This window comes from Podarcis raffonei, chromosome 8 (assembly GCF_027172205.1).
Source record: "Podarcis raffonei isolate rPodRaf1 chromosome 8, rPodRaf1.pri, whole genome shotgun sequence".
In the NCBI taxonomy this organism is placed as follows: Eukaryota; Metazoa; Chordata; class Lepidosauria; order Squamata; family Lacertidae; genus Podarcis; species Podarcis raffonei.
In genome coordinates, this window is record NC_070609.1 from 90,799,466 (window position 1) to 90,813,719 (window position 14,254).

General features: G+C 43.5%; 1 protein-coding gene across 1 annotated transcript in view; it reads left to right on the plus strand.

The window, feature by feature from the left end:
* Window positions 1-14,254, plus strand: part of FER1L5 (fer-1 like family member 5) — a 90,135-nt gene that overhangs the window by 26,977 nt on the left and 48,904 nt on the right. Inside the window, exons 14-21 of the mRNA XM_053401966.1 lie at window positions 1,423-1,491; window positions 2,288-2,331; window positions 2,659-2,741; window positions 4,346-4,452; window positions 5,069-5,182; window positions 6,463-6,640; window positions 7,850-7,974; window positions 14,040-14,140. Of these exons, the coding sequence (XP_053257941.1) occupies window positions 1,423-1,491; window positions 2,288-2,331; window positions 2,659-2,741; window positions 4,346-4,452; window positions 5,069-5,182; window positions 6,463-6,640; window positions 7,850-7,974; window positions 14,040-14,140 (821 nt within the window). The remainder of the gene's footprint in view (window positions 1-1,422; window positions 1,492-2,287; window positions 2,332-2,658; window positions 2,742-4,345; window positions 4,453-5,068; window positions 5,183-6,462; window positions 6,641-7,849; window positions 7,975-14,039; window positions 14,141-14,254) is intronic.

Sequence of the window (14,254 nt, forward strand, 5' to 3'; positions counted from 1 at the left end):
TTAGTAGAAATCCTGCTTTTTGTGGCAAACCAAACTTAAGATCTGGAAAATTAGAAACTAAAACCATAATTAGAGCTTCCATATTTAATTGATTAATCTAACATGTGCATTGATTAAACAGACATTTTGTCAACTGGAAAACTGCTCCCAATTACTCAGGCAGCAAATTAATGTTTATACAAACAACAGAGGGCAACCACCACTGTTATTAGTAAAATCATAGAGTTGAAAGGGACCCTAGGGATCATCTAGTCCAACCCCCTGCAATGCAGGAATATGCAGTTGCCCCCTATGGGGATCAAAACCTGCAATATTGGCGTTATCTAGCAGCACCACATTCTAACCAATTGAGCTATCCAAGCTGGGGCTAATTAATCAATTATTACATGCCTTTCACCAGCAGATCCCAGGGCAAGCTACAACTTAAGAGAGACCCTTTCTTTCTCCCTCACATAGGAGGAAACGTCCTTTTGAAGGCATTACCTGCCATTGATGATAGAGGAACCTATCTTCTAAAGACACAAGAAGTTTGCTTCAGAACCATTGCTTTTATCTATATGCAGATTTAAACAAACTGATTTCTTCATCGACTAAGATTTATTTAATTGAATGACAGCTCTAATCATAATCTGCATAAAAGATGATGTGCCATATTCTCTCTATACAGCTAAAAATTAAATACATCTCCTTTCCAGCGTTCTTGCTGTAATATTTGGCGCATTGACTCCATGGTACTCCCTCTCCCTCTCCAAAATGCACAAAGCAAAAACCAACCAAGTGTCATTCTTTTTTTAAAAAAAAAAAAAACCCTAGCAATGCATTTCCATCAATAACCATTTAAGTTCCAAACTGACTGACCATGCAACACTGACAATAGCAGGGAACCTTCTCTTTGCCTTGATCACCACATTGGAGAACTTGCCGTGAACCAAAATGGGTGCATCTCAGCCTTGGAAAGAAGTCCTTGAAAACTACCAGACCTCAAGGAGTTTGATCAGCTGCTGCTTGCCCACAGTTACTCCTGCATCTATAGTACAATCATAGCCTGAAGACAGCAAGAACCGCTGCTCATTCTGTTCTCCAGAGCTTTCAGGCTTGGTTCCTTGCAGCTCAGCCTTACATGTCAGAGACAAGTGAATATATATAATCCTGTTTCATAAGATAGCCATAGGATCAAAGAATTGTAGAGTTGGAAGGGACCACAAGGACCATCTAGTCCAGTCCCAGCAATACAGGAATCTTTCTCCCAGCATGGGGCTCAAACCCACAACCATTAGACTGAGAGTCTCATGCTCTACCGACTGAGCTATCCTCTGTCATCTAGAAGTGGGTATCTTACCTGGCACTAGCATGTGCTGAAAGCTAAGCCTTCTACAGAATGGGGGCTCTTTACTGACTTGCTCCCTTTGCCCACATGTTCAGCTAAAGACCAGAGTTGTGCTCAGAGACGCCAACCCTGTGTGGAACCAGCTGATGTTCTTTCCTATGCAGGTGAGTATTGTTATGCAGAAATGGGGTGAGGAGAGAGAGAGCACAGGGGTGCACTTTGTGGCTGGGGCTGAGCTTGCTTCCTACCACTCATGACACCACGTTTCATTGGGGAGGGGAGGGCTAGTTACTTAACCCCCTCTCCTGTCTGGGTCCTCCCAGATTGCAGTCTGTTACTATCAGGATGAAATGTCTGCTACTATTTACTGTTTACACCACTGACATGCAAACCCTCGCTCTGGCTCAGTTTGGAATTGGCCTTGGCAAACAGAGCCCTCTGGCCCTAAAACCAGAAATTAGCTCAGTCCTTTTGCTTTCCAAAATGCAGAATATTGTTAGGTTCCCAATAACAGCAATAGAAGCCCAAGACCTCAGCCACCACCTCTCCCTCATGCAAACTTTACTTAGCTGCTATAATGGCCTCCATTTATCCCTGATGCCTGGGGTGCTGAAATGGGAGCATGTTCATTGGTATCCCAGGTGCAAGGAGATTTGGGACGTGTCAATTCCATGGCACCTGAACTTCATCACTGATTACTTTCTGATCTGCACATGCCTAACAGCTTGTTTTATTTTCTGAGCTGGAGAAGAACTTCTCTGGGACACATGGGCATTAGGAGCATGAGAAGTTCGTTCCCTGAGCTGGGTAAAACTAATCATACAGCCCATCATCTCTAACTTACTTTGACTGAAGTTGGGCTCTGTTATTTGGTCATGTGAGATGCTGATGGAATCTTAGGTGGTCCATGGAGCACAGATGCAGAGAGGTTTCCTTACCAACTTGCCTTTTCCTTTGCAGATGCCTTCCATGTGTGATCTAATCAAACTCAGTGCTCTTGATGGGTGAGTGCTGCCAGTGCACCTCAAATGCGGGACAGTATCTAGGCCATATACTATGCCCCCAAAAGACATTGCCAGTCCAAGATATATTGCTGCTTTCCAGTCATGCAAAGGTCAAAGGTTTCTGCACATGGATGCCCTGCTCTAGCCTCCAGCCAAGCAAGTGAGAGGCACATGAGAGGGTACAGAGCAGAGCAGTGAGGAGTCTGTTCTGGGGAGATGGGGTGCAGTTGAGAAGAGGTCCAGGGGCTAGGAAGAGACCTGGAGTGCCACTGGGGGGAGGGGTGTCCCCCTCCCCGCTGCCACGGAGCCTTCTATTTTGTTTTCTAGGGAACAAAATGAAGATAGCAGTGTTCTGGGGATGGCATTTCTCAGCCTTTCCCAGATCTCTTCAGCTGGGAATGACATGGGAAGTAAGCAAGCTTTGATTCTTTACAAACACACACCCTGCAAATCTGGGCCACCTGACAGCAACCCACTCCTTTCAATTAGCATAAGGCACAATCTTCCGGTGCAAGCTCTGATCTTATGCAAGCAGAGCTGGTTCCAGGTTTCAGAAGATCCTGGAGGAAGTGCCTTCCATGGCCCCTCCCCACTGGTAGCAAGCCCTTCGCTGGGCGATGCAGGCATCCCGGACAGCAGGCACCAACAGGGGATGGCCTCCTGGCTTTGTTGTCAGAGACTCCAAGGCTGTGTGACTGGACTTACTGCTATAGCCACCATTTTAATTTGCCCAAAATGCAATGCCCGTTGCATGTACATCATATTGCATTCTGGTGAAATTCAAAGGACGGCCTGGGACTTGGGCCCTCCCAGGTCACAGGGCTTCTGGCATTTGCTGTGCACTGGTGCAAGCCCCATTGAAATGTATTGGAATAGTGGGAACACACTATCCTACGTCCCCCTCAGAGCCAAAGGCAGGTGAGGTCCAGATCCTGAGTCTGAGAAGGATAATCGTTCGCTTGGAGGGACCACCTGGTGACCAAGTCGCCCAGAATGAGGAAGATTAGCAGTTCTTAGAGACTGGGTGGGGAATCTGTGGCCATGGAGGTATTAATAGACTGCATGCCCTTTCAGTCCCAGCCATCATGGCCAGCAGGCAAGGATGCCAGAAGTTGTAGCCCAGCAGCACTGGGTTTTAGGGCAGTGCGGTTGGTTCCCCACACAGGGTGCCCAGCCAAGGGGGCAGAAAATAATAGCCATAGTCATAATACTAAAACCATTATTTTTACGGGTACCTACTGAGAAGATCCATTTAAAAAGCACCTATACCAAAAGGTATTACTGCGAAAACATGAAATATGTGATGGAGGCACAAAATTTTGTCCTCACTCAAGGCACCATATTACCAAAGTCCAGCAACATCTGGAAGACCACAGTTTCCCCACCTGTCTTAGAGCTATATCATACCCCCCAACCATACCTTCTTTCGTGGGACATCCCACATCATAGAAGGCAATCCTGGCTTCTGTTTGGATCCTGGAATGTCCTGTTAAAGATGTGCATTCTGGCACTCATCAGCAGGGTCACGCCAAAGTGTCTTCTGGTCCAGTACTTTGGCAAGACTCTGCCAACTCTCCAGATGATTGCCAGAGCACCGGACTGGAAGTTGCACCCCTCCTGATGTCCCGATTTGGGGAATGAAACTGTTGGAGGGCATGCTCTAGAGCAGATAGTGTTACGGGATTGGCTCTATACAATCACATGATATCAAGGACCAAGAGGATTCTGGGTAGTGGTGTCCAGTATTGAGCTGCCTCCAGTTCCTTCCCCTGGTCTTCAACCCCAGAGGCATGGAGTCCCATAGAGCTCCAGGTTTAAGCCCTCTGCTGCCTTTTAGCTTCCTTGGTTTCAGTGGAAGATTATGCAGGAAGACTTCCCAATGGATTGTGCCCTGGGGATCAGATCTGCCTGATGTCCTCTTGAAGAGCACCCAAAACTGGCCACCTTGCCTTGCCTTGTGACTAGGCTGGTGGTGCACAGACTCTTCCTCCCCTCAAGCTCTTGTTGGTTCCAGAGAATTTCCCAGGCTTCCTGCCGTGCTTCGGGCCAAGCTTTGTGACCCTCTACAGGACGCCACCAGAGCTCATGAACGAAGAGGACAATTTAGAGAATGTTGGGAGTGTAAGTCTGTCTCTTGGTTGTCCATTCAACTTCTTAGGAGTTGTGGCAAGAGGGTGATTGTTCTGCAAGGCACCAACACTTCAAACCTAAAATAGTTTTCTAATGCTGAGCTACAACAATTACCAAGAGTGAATGACACAGCCGCTCTTTGTGATTAAGATATCAATTTCTATCCAGAAACATATTTAACACGACCAGTGTCAGAGATGGATGTACCCATTGACCAGTAGCCTCACTGGTCTCCGGGCACACGAGCTTCCAAAAGCCTTATCCCTGGGGGCAATCCCAATCCCTGGGGCATGTGGAGGTATGCACCAACCATACCACAGCCTCTCAAATGTGGAAGGAGAAAGAATAGGGTTTATCAGAGATAATTTCCTCGGTGTAAAGTACCACTCATGTACACCTTGGCAAGAACAAGCTTTTGTGTTCCAAGGGTCTCTTTCTTAACACTGAGAATGTGCACACTCTTTCCGAGCTGGGCTATTTTAGGCTGTGCTAAAGAGTGTAAGGAAAGGGTAACACAGACATCACAATGTTGCTCTGTCTTTTCAATTCTTCCTCATCATTGTCTGTTCTTTTGCTCTTTCTAACCCGAACTCTTCTTCTCTTTTAGAAGGAAGGGATAATTTACCGGGGAAGAGTCCTAGTGGAGCTGATTACCTACATGGATCCGGACCCCGTTCAAAGAATAGAAGCTGTTCCTGAACAATATATTACAAGAATGGAGGTAACATTTTCTTGCCATGTGTAAACAGGAGTATGGGGTGGGGTGGGGGTGTTTCATAAGACCCTGAAGATGTGGACCTTGCAGGAGCAGTAGTTGTTTCCTCCCTTCTTACTTTCCCATGTTTCTCCTGGAAGACTGTAGTATCATAGAAACACAGGATTCAGGCAGCTGGCAACAGGAACAGTCTTTATTATCTAGTTACAGATGAAGCTTTCTTGTCTTTGTCTTTGGAAGATGTTGAGGAACTTCACATGGCCCAGAATGGAGAAGCTGGACTATGTGGTGTGAGATGTTTGGACCATATTACCACAGTATTATCACAGTGTCACCAGTTGCCATTTTGTTTCTGGGCCCAATTCACAATGTTGGCCTAAACTTTTCAAGTGGGCCCTCAAAACTCTGGGACCAGGATATTTCAGTGATTGCTTCCTATATTTTTTAGCAGAAAGACATTATTCTAGTAAATGAATAACATAATAGATCTGCTTGTGAGCTCCATGCAGCAAGAGAAGGCCTGTTGACCTGTCATTCCCTGCCCACCTGGCATGCCTTCTCTGCTGTCTGGAAAGTGCAAGGCCAAGAGCTTGAAGAACCCAAGTTCCATCCAGGCACTGGGTCACTTGGGTCCTCCAGGTGTTCTTGGACTCCCATCAGCTCCAGTCAGCGCAGCCTGTGGCCAAGGATGATGGGAGGTGCAGGCCAAGAAGACCGGGAGGGTTTCCCATGCCAGCTGCGCCAGACTGGAGTGCTCAAGTTCTGCTGGCATGCTTCCACCGGGGCCTCTCGTCGGCCACTGTAAGAACAGGGTGGTGGTTCTTCTTCTGATAAAATTTTGAGGATCTTTTGTAGGCACTTCAATTGCTTCTCAAGATTATTATATTATATATAAGTATATAGATAGTTTTGTACTCAGATGCGTGGGAGATACTGGCCAAGACCTCCTTCTCATAATAACCGTTTTTTATTATTTCAAAAACATTGTATACTTCTTTGGGTACAGGAATCCAAAGAAGCTTACAAAAAGAATAAAACAGCAAAATTATTAATAAAAAACATCCAAAGGATAATTACGGTAAATTCCAAGATAAAGTAAAAACAGATTAAAACAGATGTCAACATACTACATATTTTAGTAAGCTTGTCTAAACATAAAATGTTTTCAACAGGTGCTGAAAAGAGTCCAGTGAGGGTGTCTGTCTGATGTCAAAAGGAGTTCCAAAGTGTGTGAGGTTGATTTGTTACTGTGCCAGTTCCACAGATTTGTTTGTTTGTTTCTGCAGCGCTATTTGCCTCAAATCCGGTATGGGTTATGTGTCATCTTTTATTCAGCTACTATGTTGGCTGATATCAAGGAACAGATCCAGTTTGAGGTCAGCATTGGGAACTATGGCAACAAATTTGATGGGACTTGCAAACCTTCTGCCTCAACCACTCAGTACAGCCATGCTGTGTATGATGGTAAGGAGCAAGTGACTAAGAGATGATGATGAAATTTATTAGTTATCCTTCACCAGCAGATCCCAGGCTGGATTACAACAATTTAAAATTCAGAATTAAAAACAGTTGAAGCATGTTACATTCCCAAAAATAGGGTGGGTCTTGAAAATACACATCTCAGGTGCCAAAGACCAGGGTAAAGAGGTGCATCTTCAGCATTCAGTAAAAGCTGCATACTGAAGAAGTCAGACACACCTTTCTGGGGAGGAAATTCCACAACTTAAGGGCCACCACAGATCATGCCCTCTCCTAGGCCATCACACCCATCTATCCCAAACCTCTGAGGGAGCTGGAAAGCTTCGTTTGGTTCCTGTAAGGGACTCCTTCATATCCCTGCATTGCAGAGGTTGGACTAGATGGGCCTCAGGGTCCCTTCCATCTCTATGATTCTACGAAAGTGAGGAGGTGCCTTCTCTGCTAAGCTTAACACCTGGGAGGATCTGTAGCAAAGGAGGCAGTCTTTCAGGCATTTGGGGCCTAAATCATTTACAAGCTTTGCACACTAACACAGGCACCTTGAATTGGGCCTGGAAATGAAGTGGCAGATGGGGGTGGGCAGGAAAAGAAAGGATTCACTGTGAAGGGAAACACTCTTTGGAGGCAGAAGGTACAGGAGCTCAGTGGGTAGAGCATATGCTATGAGTGTCGTGTGTCCTGCGTCCCGCTCCATGCATCTTAATCCCGTCCTTCTTCCAAAGGGCTCAGGCATGGTTTCTCCCATGTATCCCTACAACAGTCTTGTGAGGAAGGTTGGAGGCTGGGACCGATACACAGAAGTTCACCGAATAAACTTTTTGCAGAGCAGTGCTCATGCTAGTGTCTTGGAGCAAAGAATCTTCTGGCACCATCAAGAGTTAACCAGTTCATTATGGCATAAGTCATCCATTATCTGCATAGCCCATGGAAGCTTACAATAAACTTGTTAGCACTTTAAAAGGTACCACAAGACTCTTTGTTGTCTTCCCAATTAGCTTTGTAGCTGAAGAGAGCACTGGTCTGACCGCCACACCACAAAGGTTTTCAAGTGGCTGGCCTCTGTCTGCAAGTTTGGAGAGCTGCTGCCAGTCAGAGTAGACAGCACTGGGCTAGATGGAGCAATAGTCTGACTGCTCATGAAGCAGCTTCATGACAAGACAAGACCCAGTGCAAAACCAGGCAATTCCTTTCCAGGTAACCACTACTACTACTTGCCATGGTATGACACAAAGCCCATGGTTGCCATCACCTCATTCTGGGAGAACATTAGCTACCGAATCGCCAGTATGAACGCCATGCTATTCATTCACAACAGGCTGGTAAGTCCAGGAACCAGTGATTGGAGGGAGCAGGCATGTTTGGGATGAACCACCTAACAGGGTGGTGGAATGGCCTGTGTGCAAGAGGGATGTGTATCCCAGGTTATTTTCTCATTTCCAACGGCTGCCAATTATATACCCCTTGCATGATGGAAGCCGCCACCCACAGTGCCAGCGTCATAGTGTTTCTGAGCATGGAGGGTATGTCCATAGCCTCTGGTTTGCCTTATCTCCATGCATCATAGATGCATAGAGTTGAGAGTGACATCGAGGGTCTTCTAGTCTATGCCAGGGACTGGTAGGGCTCTGAGCAGTTTGTGGTGGAGGCAAGGGGCCAGGGAATTGACCCAGAAGAGGGGGCCAGCAATTTATGGGATTTGGCACTGCCTGTGAGACAGAAGCCGGGGGGAGGAAGGGTCAGAGACAGAGGAAGACATGCAGGATGTGTCAGAGGCAGAGGAAGAGGCTGTGCAGGTGAGGGACGAGGCAGTCAAATCCCTGCCATCTCCCACCCGGCTGTCTCCTAGAGCCAGAAGGGGCTTGAAGAGGGAAGAGCAGTGACAGTTTCCCTGCAGAAGAAGCCGCAGGTTGCACATGCCCCGTCAGATGAGGGTACATATGCCGGGGGGGGGCAGGAAGTCCCACTGTTGTTTCATAGGGTGCTTATCACAGCTCAGGTGCAGGAGATTCCTGAGTTCTGGACAGAGTGACCTGGCAGAGGTGGTCAAATCCTGGTGCCGATAACCTAGTAAGAAGAACTGGCAATCTTGTAAGGAAGAAGCAGAGCAGATATAGTGTGATTCTGGACCATATTATTATAATCATTATTATAACTATTATTTACCCCCTTTCACCCTAAGGTCACAGGGTGAGTTAAAACATTAAACAAAACATGGTGTTAAAGAAGTTTAAAACAACTTACAACCACAAAAATGCAGTGGTTTCTAAAAATATGCACCTCCAGTGTGAAAAGCCAGGGTAAAGCATTGAAACAGGCCAATGACTGCTGGGCTGTATGCAAGTAGGCACTGCTCAGAGTTGACCCTTTGGAATTAAGGAACTTAAATTAGGCCACATTCACGCCACATGTTTAATGATCCATTATACCACTTTAAATGCTCATGACTTCCCCCAAAGAATTCTAGCAGCTGTGGTTTGTGAAGGGTGCTGAAAACTGATAGCTTGGATGGGACTGGGGGTCTCCTATGATTCCCAGAGTCTCATGCAAAAAGGGATTGGTTGTTATACCATTTTGAGGATTGTAGCTTTTTAGGGTGAAAGGGGGTGCTCTCTGAACAATTCTCTTTTTTTTTTTTTAAATATTTTTATTAAACAGTTTTTATAATCACACAAACAATACATAACAGCGACAAATACATAAACAAACAATAACAGAAACAAAACAAAAAAAACAAGTACCATTTCATATCCTAATTTCTTAAACCTTTCTTCCTCGACTTCCTCATGCCTCCCTTTTCTGTATTCCAAATTCTAATCAATTACTCAGCAAATCTTCCCTTATTTTACTTTAAATTTAAGCTAATCTTCCTTATTCTCCTTGTCTTAACCATTGCTAATAGTAACCATTTACTTTCCAGTCCAACATCATTCTAACTTTCATTAATTTTGTAGTATTTCTTTAGATAGTCCTTAAACTTTTTCCATTCTTCTTCCGCCGCTTCTCTTCCCTGGTTTCGGATTCTGCTCGTCATTTCTGCCAAGCCCATGTAGTCCATCACCTTCATCTGCCATTCTTCCAGTGTGGGTAGATCCTGTGTCTTCCAGTACTTTGCAATGAGTATTCTAGCTGCTGTTGTAGCGTACATAAAGAAAGTTATATCCGTCTTTAACACCCCTTGGCCGACAATGCCCAAGAGAAAGGCCTCTGGTTGCACTATCAAACAACCCTTCGAATTGAAGATTTCCACATTGAGATTTTTAAAGACATCCCCAAAAGTATTTTGGATGCAAGAGGTCCTTACAAGGACTTGGTGACACTGCTGAAAAGGAACTACATACCATTCAGGTGGGAGTTTCCCCAAGGCTTGTCTTTTAAATACAAGGGGAAGAAAAGAAGAATAAAGACAGCGAGTGATAAAGACAAGTTCTTGGGAGAACACGAAGAAGACCTACAGAAAGAGACGTTTCCAGGACAAGGACACCCTTCAAGCAAGGGACCACTAGATACGGACACGGAACCACCGACAAAAGACGAACAACAACAGGGAGCTGTAGGAGGAAGTAAATAACCCCATCATGGCCTTGCAACTTCTAACCTGGAATTGTAACGGTTTAAATAATCCCAGAAAAAGAAAAAATATATTTCATGCTTTAAAGAAAGACCAATTGGACTTGATTTGTTTACAAGAGACTCATGTGACAAGAGCACATAGAAAATTATTAATAAATAAGAGATTGGGACAAGAATTTATATCTTCAGACAGAGTAAAAAAGAGAGGAGTGGTGATCTATGCAAAGGAAAATTTGCAACCGAAACAAATCTTTAAAGATGACCAAGGAAGATATTTGGCAATTGAAATTCAATTTCAAGGAGAAAAATTTTTGATAGTGGGAATATATGCACCAAATGAAGGGAAAGCAGAATTCTTTAAGAAGTTGCATGAGACTTTGATGGACTATATGGATTACAATTTAATCATGATGGGTGACATGAATGGAGTAGTTTCAACAAATATGGACAAAGCACAAAGACAGGTAGTCACAAAAGACGGAAGACTACCAAAAACTTTTTTTGAAATGACTGACAACATGGACTTGATTGACATTTGGAGAACAAAACACCCATTAGAAAGAGAGGGAACCTTCTTTTCTGAAGCCAAAATGACATGGACACGGATTGACCAAATTTGGGTGACTAGCAGTATGGCGTCGAACATAAAGAAAGTGGAAATCTGCCCAAAAACCTTCTCCGACCATAATGCAGTTAAGATGGTGATGAAGCAAACAACAACTGGCTCCTTCAGATGGAGAATGAATGACACCTTATTTAGAGACGAGGAGATTTGCAAGAAGGCCCAAAAAACTTTGAAAGATTATTTTGAAATCAACTTAAGGACTAAAGTAGAAAAAAGAATAGTATGGGACGCAAGTAAAGCCGTGATGAGAGGGTTTTTGATACAACAAAATTCATTAAAGAAAAGAAAGCAAAATGAGAGGAAAGAGAAAATCTTGGAAAAGATAAAAGAAGGGGAAAGGAAACTAAGATTGAAGCCAAAATCGCAAGAGACTTTAAGAGAAATTAAATTGTATCAAACACAATATATGGAACTGATGAATCAAGAAATAGAATGGAAAATTAAACAAATGAGACAAAAGACTTTTGAATCTGCAGATAAATGTGGCAAGTTATTGGCTTGGCAAATAAAGAAGAGACAAAAACTCAACACGGTAACAAACTTAGAAGTGGAAGGAAAGAACATATGTAACCCAGTGGAAATTAGGAACTGTTTTCAGAGCTACTTTAGACAACTGTATACACAAGGGCCGCAGAAAGAAATGGACATACAACAATTCCTCGAGAAAAATGGGCTGAAAAAGATTTCGCAGGAAAGTAAGACAATTTTGAACCAGGAGATATCAGCACAGGAAATAGAAGATGCCATTCAAAGCATGACGTTGGGCAAATCACCTGGACCTGATGGACTGACTTCCAAATACTACAAGGTTTTGAAGGAAGGGTTGATACAACCTTTGAAGGAAGTCTGCAACGAGATCATGGAGGGGAGGAAGGCACCCGATACGTGGAGGGAGGCCTACATTACACTTATACCAAAGACAGGGACTGAAAAGACCCAACTTAAGAACTACCGACCCATCTCGTTACTAAATGTGGATTACAAAATCTTTGCTGATATTTTAGCAAAGAGATTGAAAAGAGTTTTGATGGAGGAGATTCATGGGGACCAAGCGGGCTTTCTCCCGAAAAGGCATTTGTCGGACAACGTAAGGAATATAATTGACATTTTGGAGAAGCTGGAAGTGAATATAAATACCAAGGCTGTTTTGATATTTGTGGACGCTGAGAAAGCCTTTGACAATATATCTTGGAGTTTCATGTTGAAGAACCTCCGGGGGATGGGGGTAGGCCAAGGGTTTGAAAATGGTATAGGTGCAATATACTCTGAACAGAAAGCAAAATTAATTGTAAATAATGTGGTTACAGAAGAGTTCAAGATTGAAAAAGGGACACGTCAGGGGTGTCCTATCTCCCCACTACTTTTTATATCGGTCCTGGAGGTTTTGCTTAATATGATCAGGAGGGACCAGCTGGTTAAAGGGATTCAGGTCGGAGCTAAACAATACAAATTGAGAGCATTTGCAGATGACCTAGTACTTACATTACAAGAGCCAGAAGCTAGTACGAAAAGAGTTTTGGAAATAATTCAAGAGTTTGGTCAAATGGCAGGATTTAAATTGAATAAGTTAAAGACTAAGGTATTGGAGAAAAATTTAACACAGGTTGAAAAAGAAAGGTTTCAGAATGAGACGGGGTTGACTGTGGTTAAAAAAGTGAAATACCTGGGTATAAATATGACAGCTAAGAATGTGAACCTATTTAAAGACAATTATGAAAAAACTTGGACAGAAGTGAAAAAAGATTTGGAGATTTGGTCAAATTTGAAGCTTTCCTTGTTAGGTCGAATTGCAGTTATAAAAATGAATGTATTGCCAAGAATGTTGTTCTTGTTCCAAGCATTACAAATAATGGATAAAATGGATTGTTTCAAGAAGTGGCAGAAAGATATATCTAAATTTGTCTGGCAGGGCAAGAAGCCCAGAATAAAATTTAAGATATTAACGGATTCAAAGGAAAGAGGGGGGTTTGCCCTGCCAGACTTTAAATTGTACTATGAAGCGGCAGCTTTCTGCTGGCTAAAAGATTGGCTGCTTCTTGAAAACACAGACATCTTGGATTTGGAAGGTTTTAACAATATTTTTGGGTGGCATGCATATTTGTGGTATGACAAGGTTAAAGCACATAAAAGTTTTAAAAACCATATTGTCAGAAAAGCACTATTAAATGTCTGGGTCAGATATAAAGATTTGCTGGAAAACAAAACCCCAAGGTGGCTGTCGCCAATGGAAGCTAAGGCAGTTAAAAAGTTAAATATGGAGTCGAAGTGGCCAAGATATTGGGAAATTCTAGAAAAGGAAGGGGACAAACTGAGATTGCAGAGTTTTGAGAAATTAAAAGAGAAGGTGAGAGATTGGTTGCACTATCACCAAATAAATGAAGTGTTTAAATTGGACAGTAAAATTGGCTTCCAGGTGGAAAAATCAAAATTGGAGACTGAATTGTTAGAATCCAGTACTAAGAATCTGTCAAAAATGTATAATTTGCTGCTGAAATGGAATACACAAGATGAAACGGTTAAATCAACTATGATTAAATGGGCTCAGGACATTGGTCATAATATTTTGTTTGCTGACTGGGAAAAGTTGTGGACCACCGGGATGAAATTTACGGCATGTAATGCCTTAAGAGAAAATATTATGAAAATGATTTATAGGTGGTACATAACCCCAGTCAAGCTTGCAAAGATTTACCATTTGCCTGATAATAAATGTTGGAAATGTAAAGAAAAGGAAGGTACATTTTTTCACCTTTGGTGGACGTGCCCGAAGATTAAGGCATTCTGGGAAATGATCTATAATGAACTCTCTGAACAATTCTCAACACTCTTGAATTCTTTCTCCCAGGACTCGGGGGGGGGGGGGGAGCCATGACTGTTTGAAGTGGTGTCATTGTGCTCTGAATGAATGGTGTGGATGGGACCTTAGTCATGACCATTCAGTTCAGTGGGTCTACTATGAGTAGAAATAGCACTGGATACATCCTTTTATTTGTATTGTTGTTGTTGTAATGTAACGCATCTCTGCCCTTCTTCTCAGGGCCCATATTCACCTAGCAAGATGGTTTACATTATTATTATTATTATTTATTGTAGAAGACACATAGAATATAACTACTTTATACTATGATATGCTGTTGGTTTTGGCTTATGGGCTGCCCAGCCATCACCATGTGCTTCCTTCCCTAACAGAAGAAGAACCTGGACATTCTTAAAGCCATCAGCTCTCCCAAAGACCCAGTTGTGGGTGCTGTTTGGAAAATGCTCCAGAAAGAACTGGTGGAAGACTGCAAGTGAGCAATGGGAAGAAGGCCGTGGAAGTTCTGGCAGGGGAGTGGGCCGCAGAGCTGGTGTGTTCCTGGTCTGCAGGGGAGGTCATACACCCAGACAGAAGGTGTCCCCTCCCC